This window comes from Mizuhopecten yessoensis, unplaced genomic scaffold (assembly GCF_002113885.1).
Source record: "Mizuhopecten yessoensis strain PY_sf001 unplaced genomic scaffold, ASM211388v2 scaffold10613, whole genome shotgun sequence".
Taxonomy (NCBI): domain Eukaryota; kingdom Metazoa; phylum Mollusca; class Bivalvia; order Pectinida; family Pectinidae; genus Mizuhopecten; species Mizuhopecten yessoensis.
Window position 1 is genome coordinate 143006 of NW_018408634.1, and position 9141 is coordinate 152146.

Below are 9141 nucleotides of genomic sequence, written 5' to 3' on the forward strand. Positions count from 1 at the left end.
AGGACGTGTAGGTTATGGGGATTAAGTATATATATACCTGCCCAACCACTTTTTCTCGTGGTTTCCCTCATAGTGAGACCCCGCCATTACAGGACGTGCAAGGAATGGGGATTACTTGTCCGACCACTTCTCCTCGTGGTTTCCCTCGCAGTCAGACCCCCACCACGACAGGACGTGTAGGGTAAGGTGGTAACCTGTCCGACCATTCCTCCTCATGGTTTTCCTCACAGTCAGACCCCGCCACGACAAGACGTGTAAGGTAACGGGATTAACTGTCCAACCACTTCTCCTCGTGGCTTTCCTGGCAGTCACTCAACCGCCACGACAGGACGTGTAGGGTATGGGGATTACGTATATATATACCTGTCCAACCACTTCTTGTGGTTTCCCTCCCATTCAGACAACCGCCACGACAGGACGTGCAAGGAAGGGGGATGACCTGCCCAACCACTTCTACTCGTGGTTTCCCTAACAGTCAGCCCCCGCCACGAAAGGACGTATAAGGTATGGGGGTAACCTGTCCAACCACCTCTCCTCGTGGTTTCCTTCCTCAGTCAGCCCCCCACCACGAAAAGAAATGTAAGGAATGGTGGTAACCTGTCCGACCGTTTCTCCTTATGGTTTTCCTCACAGTAAGACCCCACCACGACAGGACGTGTATGGTATGGGGATAACCTGTCCGACCATTTCTCCTCATGGTTTTCCTAATAGTCAGACCCCGCCACGACAAGACGTGTTACCTGCCCAACCCCTTCTCCTCGTGGTTTCCCTCACAGGCAAACCCCACCACGACAGGACGTATAAGGTATGGGGTTAACCTGTCCAACCACTTCTCCTCGTGGTTCCTTCCCTCAGTCAGACCCCCACCACGACTAGACGTGTACGGCAGGGGGGTAACCTGTCCGACCATTCCTCCTCATGGATTTCCTCACAGTCAGACCCCGCCACGACAAGACGGGTTACCTGCCCAACCACTTCTCCTCGTGGTTTCCTTCCTCTAGGGTATGAGGATTACGTATAATATATACCTGTCCAACCACTTCTTGTGGTTTCCCTCCCATTTAGACAACCGCCACGACAGGACGTGCAAGGAATGGGGATGACCTCCCCAACCACTTCTACTGGTGGTTTCCCAAACAGTCAGACCCCGCCACGAAAGGACGTATAAGGTATGGGGGTAACCTGTCCAACCACTTCCCCTCGTGGTTTCCTTCCTCAGTCAGACCCCCGCCACGAAAAGAAGTGTAAGGTGTGGGGGTAACCTGTCCGACCATTTCTCCTCATGGTTTTCCTCATAGTCAGACCCCGCCACGACAAGAAGTGTAAGGTATGGGGATTACCTGTCCAACCACTTTTCCTCGTGGTTTCCCTCCCATTCAGACAACCGCCACGACAGGACGTGTAGGGTATGGGGATTACGTATATATATACCTGTCCAACCCCTTCTTGTGGTTTCCCTCCCATTCAGACACCCGCCACGACAGGACGTGCAAGGAAGGGGGATGACCTGCCCAACCACTTCTCCTCGTGGTTTCCTTCCTCTAGGGTATGAGGATTACGTATAATATATACCTGTCCAACCACTTCTGCCCTTGGTTTCCTTCACAGTCAGACCCCGCCACGACAAGACGTGTTACCTGCCCAACCACTTCTCCTCGTGGTTTCCCTCACAGTCAAACCCCACCACGACAGGACGTATAAGGTATGGGGGTAACCTGTCCAACCACTTCTCCTCGTGGTTTCTTCCCTCAGTCAGACCCCCACCACGACTAGACGTGTACGGTAGGGGGGTAACCTGTCCGACCATTCCTCCTCATGGTTTTCCTCATAGTCAGCCCCCGCCACGACAAGACGTGTAAGGTATGAGGATTACGTATATGTATACCTGTCCGACCACATCTCCTCTTGGTTTCCCTCATAATCAGACCCCGCCACGACAGGACGTGTAAGGTATGGGAGTTACGTATATATATATACCTGTCCAACCACTTTTCCTCATGGTTTCCTTACTCATTCAGACCCCAACCACGATAAGACGTGTAAGGTATAGGGGTTACCTGTCCAACCAGTTCTCCTCGTGATTTCCCTCGCAGTCAGACAACCGGAACGACAGGACGTTTAAGATATGGGAATTACCTGTCCAACCACTTCTCCCCGTGGTTTCCTCCCTCAGTCATACCCCCGCCACGACAAGTCGTGTAAGGTATGGGGGTAACCTGTCCGATTATTTATCCTCGTGATTTCCCTCGCAGTCAGACAACCGACACGACAGGAGTTTAAGGTATTGGGGTAACCTGTCCAACCACTTCTCCCCGTGGTTAAACCAGACCCCGCCACACTAAAAGGTCAATCACGGCAAGTTATAATTTGTCGATTGTGCTTTCTGTTGTTGTTGACGAGCTTCAGTATCTATTTTAATGTTCCAGTCTTCTTAAACAGAACCATACATTCGAAATCCCTCTACCCATTAACAAATCAGCAAAGTCCAAATTTTATCCAATCTGGGTTTAGTTTTACAGTCCTGACCCTTATTTTAGGGGTTGCTGACACGCAGAAACGTTCAGATAATTTTAAATCACTTTAAAACAAAATCAAACATAATCCTTTTACCTTTATATCATTTTTGCAAAGAATCAAAATCGGCGAACCAACGTACACGAATGTAATATGTAACGTGTAAATCGGAAGAGTTATGAAAGATGTATGGTGACGTCATGGTTACAGTGACGTCATCAACAGTCCCCCATTATGCCTCAATCTGATATTGTAGATAGGCAATGCAACCATCGTTACCAAAGAAATGGCTAATGGCGTTGTCTGTGTGAATAACAGAATATCGTTTCATATATAAGATTCCGGCAATATCAAACGTGAATGCTCGCTATAAAGAGACAGAAACTGGAGATGCCCGTCGATGACCCAATCCCCGCTCGAAAGAGAAGTCTTCAGGCGGAATTGGAGCTGATGAAGGGTGAGGTTGAAACGGTTGAACCTCGCCGGTCGTCTTCGTCGTCTTCCAAGATTGAGACGGTCTCCTACCGCCCCACGTTCCGCGCCGTTCTGGCCAAGAAAGGCTATCTTGTCCGACAAACACTGGGAAGTGGCAGCTATTCTAAAGTCAAATTTGCACGATGTTTCGACCATGATCGGGAGAAAGTCGCAGTGAAAATTGTCGACAAAGGAAAAGCACCAAAAGATTTCCAACAAAGATTTCTCCCTCGTGAAGTCGCGATATGGCCCCGATTGAAGCACCCCCATATCGTACAGAATCTGGAAATTTTTGAGGACAACCGACGTCTGTACATGATTCTGGAATATGCTGAAAACGGTGATGTGTTGAGATTTATACAGAGGACCGGGGCAGTCAGTGAGAACCGTGCCGGATATTGGATACGCCAGATCGGGGACGCTGTCCGATACCTCCATGAAATGAACATCACCCACCGAGACCTAAAGCTCGAGAATCTGCTGCTAGACATGGAGAACAATATAAAGATCTGTGACTTTGGGTTCGTGAAAGAGGAGACGTCTCAAGAACTGAGCCGGACATACTGTGGTTCTAAGTCCTACGCCGCCCCGGAAATCCTCAAGGGTCAGCCGTATGACACGCGCAAGGCTGACATTTGGGCTATCAGTGTTATCCTATACATACTTGTCACCGGTAAAATGCCATTTGACGAGAGTAAAGGAAACAGAGGGGTGTTAGAAGAACAAAGAAATTTGAACTTCCCATGGAAAAAATTCAAGAAGCCGGTATCCGAAGATTGTCAGGGTCTCATTCTATGGATGTTCCGGTATGACTACACTGATCGACCTGATATTTACGGCCTCCTCGGACATCAGTGGCCCGCGGAAAACTGCTCCGCACCCCAGTCGGACTGTCCGAAACGGGAAATTGCCGGTTCCACTGGTCACGTGACAAGGAAGTCGAGCAAGTCAAACCCTTCCCCCATGCAGTCCGTGGATGACCAGTAGGAGGAATGTTGTCACCGTTCTCACAATGGACACACAAGATGTGTCCACTGCTGGTAGCGGGCGTTCAAACTATTTGAATGCAATTGAAAATGATTTCCATATTTTCCACTTATTCTATCTCCTTAACTGTATTTCCTCAAGAGCTTCGTATTCTTAATAAACTGTTTGAGTATTGGGATATATCGTAGTCGATTAACATTTTCATATTTACTGAACTGTTTTTTTTTTTTTTTTTGAATAGATAAATAATATATTCGATAGCCGCTACTTTCGATAAGTTCCTCCTATGCACTCATATGCCTACTCTTGGCGTTTATTCTTAGTGTACTTTTTTATCCTAGTCTTATTTTATATATTTATGTGATGCAACTCTAAGTGAATTACGAGAAATTTAATAAATCGCGTCGTACAAGCCCTGATCTGGCCGGCAATATAATATGATCATATTATTATTCTTATCTACATTTACATTTCTACTTTAGCGAACCTTTTTGTGATTTAATGTGATTTTATTGTTTGGTCAATGTTATATAGGTTTTTATAATTATATTATCGGTTTTTTTTATGCATCTTGTAAATTTCTATACAACTGTAAACATTTCAATATTTTGTAATTTATTTAATTTTGATGTATATATGTCTTGATAATGCTGATCTAGTCTTTACAATAAACTTTTATATGTATATGATGTGTTTGTATTTCAACTGAAACGTTTGCCAGGAAAGATGACACAGCGATCACGAACCAGCTGGTATCACAGGCTCTTATATGTGATTGGTTGGTTACACTGTAGAGAGGCATTCCTCATTACACTTATAGACATGTCTTTTCTTATTACTCGTTTTAAAATGTGCTTAGTTTGATAGCTCTTATTCATAGGAGTATGTTGAAAGATAAAAATAAGAAAGAAAAAATGAAACAGCGTATGCTAATGAAAGGCAATGCATTGTCGAAAAAAAACCATGCAAGTTATTTATGTTGTGGAAGAACATCATTCATAATAGGTAAAACAAAAAATAAGAAAATCAGTCACCAAGATGATTTAATTATTTTTTTCTGCGAGGAAAAAACACGGTCCGCATTTGAATTATGGTTGGTAGGCCCAGAGAATTCTGACAAAAGGCTCGGCCTTCCCACTACCGGGCTAGCAACATGTTTCTCCACAAACTCAGATACACAGTACATAACCAAGAGTGAAAGTGACGACAAGTTTGAGTAGGACTTTATTATTTTGCCTACTCGATATGCAGACCACATACAGGGACCTGAGATTTTTTTTAAAGATACAGTATATTTGGACATAAACAAAGGTGTTTAGAGTAATTTTACACGTTTGGAGGGTTTAGAGCAATTTTCGGAAAAAATGCCACCCCAATGAGGATAATATACGAGTGTAAAATATGTGGATTAATTAGGTTGCATTACAAGCGTCAGCTGTAGGGAATTTCCCTTTAGCTCAGCGGTAGAGCATCGGGCTGGAGAGCCAAGGGTCGCGGGTTCGAGACCCGGGGCAGGCACTATCTTTATCACTTTTGCTCATCCTATTACACGAGTAATATTATCATCATGGGGTTGTAACAAATGATCATGTGATGCAGGCGAATGCACCATATCACCTTCCGCGCTAGCTAAGTGTTCGTGGAGTGTATACGAAGCAAACACGTATTGGACCTGTTCCGTTTATGCTGAACAACGGCGGCAGCACGATTTACCCAAAAATACCCCAAAACACCCACAAAACACACAAACAAAAACAAAAACATTAAATATACATAGATATGTATACATCTGCTACCTGACAGTATGTAACATAATGATGTTTCCTGTTAATTGGATATGATACGTCTCTGGTTATAGTGACGCGAGTAATATTAACTATACGTATTTGAGTTACTTCCCATGCAAACAAGTTTACCGTTTACAGAAGATCGGTATTTGTTATATAAAATGATATTTTTCTCATACTTTCTACATTATTTGACATAGGAAGCCTTGTTTAATTTGTATTTGATAAGTGCATTTGTTCTAAAGAGGATATTGTTTGATGTTTGTTTTGTCCGTTTTTAAATGTAACAATTTCGGGTATAAATCCTGGCGGACCTGCAAATGTTTATGCAGGTTTTGCAAGGCTCTGTCAAGGCTCGCCTGAAAGCAGCATCAGATTATTAAGTCCGACATTATTTGATAAACGAACAATTGCCGTCCGGACGGTTTAACCGTTTAAACGAAAACGGCCACATAGGTCCTATAACCTGCCGAAATAGTCATAACGATAACCACACAAAACATTGGAATGTCCTTAAGCGCCTCATTGACGCAGACTGCCAAACCGGATCCACGTGTTTGGAGATGGGAGAAATGGCCACAATACTGGATAGAAATGATTCTGCAGAGATTCATTTTGCTCAGCGACTGGCGTCAAACCACAAACCAATCAGGGATAGAGCATTGAAGAAAATGCGAAAATGGCTGGAAGCTAAATCGAGTTCACATGAAGGTGTGTATGGTGTCCAAAAGTTCCTTCCAAAACAGATTGTCGTAGCACTAGGCACTTGGTAGCTATATGCCCAACTATTTTTTTTTAAACCAAAAGTGATTTATTTCTTGACATTTTCCTAGAGACTACCATAACCTGATTACAAAACAGCAATCAGAACCATGTTATCTTCAAAATTGGATTTTTACGAATTTTTTGAAATCGTGAAATTTCACAATTGTTTTTTAGCATTTTCCTGAAAACAATCAAAAAAGCGTACAAGGTCAATGACATGGTATAAATGGGAGAATTTGTTTTCTGTTTTTTTTACCACAATTTCAGAACCAATCTATTCTATTGTAAAATGAAAGATTTCCATGCTAAATATCACCCCTCACTCCGGAGATGATGCTAAAATGTTACTTCACAAAGAGTTACCTCCCCTTACAAAACACTATGAATGACATTAATAATCTCATTTAATTATATATATTGATGCACCAGTTTTCAGTGGTAATTACACATCTTCTTTCTTATCGTTCGCCTTTACACTTGAATACCAGTCTCCTCAACAAATCTGGTGGTCTTCTGTGCTAAGGGCATCCACTGGTCCACATAGCTTTTCTTTGAGTGGTAACGTTAACACTCACTCACTCACTCACTAACTGTTGGTGAATGCCATATCTTATCTCTCATGATCAGTGCCTGATGGATCTTCCATGACTGTAAGAGGTGTGCAGTATCCTGCTCTGCTTCTCCACAAGGACACATTGGAGATGAAACAACTTTCATGACTTTGTATAGATGTTGATTGAGTCTGTTGTGTCCTGTCGGAAGATGGTAGTTTGGTCAGATCTTGTTGGTGGTAACTGTCTTGTTGCTGATGGGTGTTGAACAGAGATTTGATGATAGTCTTCATCTCTGTGTAGCAGACTGGATTTTCTTCCTGTTATTGTTCAGCACCATTCTTTGCTAATTTATCGGCTTGTTCATTACCCCAAACTCCACAGTGAGAAGGAATCCACTGTAGAACTGTTGTCAGACTTTTGATGGTGTATAAAGCTTGTTCAAGTTGAGGTTAAGCTTGTCGTTTGTCAAAGCTTGTAGCACAGAGAGGGCATCAGTCAGGAATACTACTTGAGTTGTGTTATCAATTTTGTTTTTGATGGAGTGTGCAGCATGAATAAGGTCTTCTTCAACTTAGTAGTTTGAACAATGTAGGCCTGTTGGTATTGCTTCTGATTGTTGATCTCAGTTGGGGTACTTAATGTATATACCAGCCCCTCCTTTTATTGTGGCATTTGCTTACCCAGGAGTCTGAAGGGTACTTGTCTTCAAGCATACTCATTGTAATTACACATGATCTGATATGTTTTAGTCAGATAAATCATTAAAATAATATTTAAAAACAAAAAATTGTATTTGTACATGGTGTATGATCTGACAAGTTTTATTTATATAAAAAAAAAAAAATGATATTGAAAAACAAAAGCATGTCATATCAATTAGATATGTTTAATGTAAACTATGTACAGACCAACCATTGTATAGTTTTTGTATGTCAGACAACACTGAAACTCGAAATAAATTTAAATTTAGGTCTATTCAATTTCTAACTGTATCAGCGTATGTAAACTAAGTCAAGACTGAGTGACAGTAACTTAATTTAAAAGTTTAATCATTTAGAAACAAGTAAATAGTACCGAAATTTATACAAACATACATCATTTAATGTTTAAAATATATACAGAAAACAAAGAGAACAGATACCTTTACATGATAGGTAAACAACCGCTAATGCAATATCCTTCTAGCGAGTTTTGTCTGGTACAGGTGGGATTTGTTTACGTTTTCGAGGCGAGGTGTCCGCCATATTGGATTTACCGCTAGACTACCCCTTGGGATTTCAACAGCATTTTTCATACCAAGAACGGTTTTGACAGATGGGCATATATATATACTTATTTTAAGGGATAATTACTGAACATTTGTATCTAATTTTGATGGATGTACTCGGTTTTATAAGGAAATTGTCGCTTCTGCAATATTTCACAATCTCCGCTCCTTGCGTTTCCGCCATGATATTTGTAATATAGACTGTAGTAAAGTGACGAGGGATATTGAAGATAAAATTCCTACCATGTATCCATTTCTATAACATGGACAAGCACAATAAAATCACCGTTCTTCCAATGGTATAAAAGTGTGACGAAATTTTGGTGCGGCGCGAAAATTCAATTGGAGTTATCTCCCCTTAGCTTGGGCATAGCTAGACTTGGATCAGTTAGCAGGTCGGGGAAAACCAATAACTTGCGTATAATACACAAACTCGCCTATTATTTATAATTATACGCCAATAGGGGTATGGATTTGTTACTAAAATCACTTGAATCTTAACTTTTTCAAATTGTTTGTCCAAGTCGCATTTATTAAGTCATGAAACAGGTCCAGTACACTCTGCTGATGGGCGCGTCTAATTACCCAATACCACCCAATACTACCCAATACCACCCAATACTACCCAATACTACCCCATACGATCCAGTTATGAACCAAATACTTCTTTATTACTGTGAAATATCACCTTTGTAGACGTTATTTACTTCCATCTGCCATATTTTATCGGGAAATATGCGATTTGGTGCCGAAAACATCACCGAATTGCCGTGACTATGACCCAATACTACCC

General features: G+C 42.0%; 2 protein-coding genes across 2 annotated transcripts in view; both read left to right on the plus strand.

Moving 5' to 3' along the window:
* Positions 1 to 2739: 2739 nt before the first annotated feature.
* LOC110461421 (testis-specific serine/threonine-protein kinase 3-like) lies at positions 2740 to 4208 on the plus strand. The gene has a single exon (XM_021514863.1). It carries the CDS (start codon positions 2875 to 2877, stop codon positions 3973 to 3975), a length of 1101 nt encoding a protein of 366 aa, XP_021370538.1. The 5' UTR covers positions 2740 to 2874; the 3' UTR covers positions 3976 to 4208.
* Positions 4209 to 6305: 2097 nt separating this feature from the next.
* Positions 6306 to 9141, plus strand: part of LOC110461415 (ribosomal RNA processing protein 1 homolog A-like) — a 56433-nt gene continuing 53597 nt past the window's right edge. The window contains exon 1 of the mRNA XM_021514858.1: positions 6306 to 6473. Coding sequence (XP_021370533.1) covers positions 6326 to 6473 — 148 coding nt within the window. The 5' untranslated portion in view covers positions 6306 to 6325. The remainder of the gene's footprint in view (positions 6474 to 9141) is intronic.

Excerpts from the sequence above, each read along its gene's own strand:
- LOC110461421 (XM_021514863.1), top strand. The coding sequence starts at position 2,875 with ATGCTCGCTATAAAGAGACAGAAACTGGAGATGCCCGTCGATGACCCA.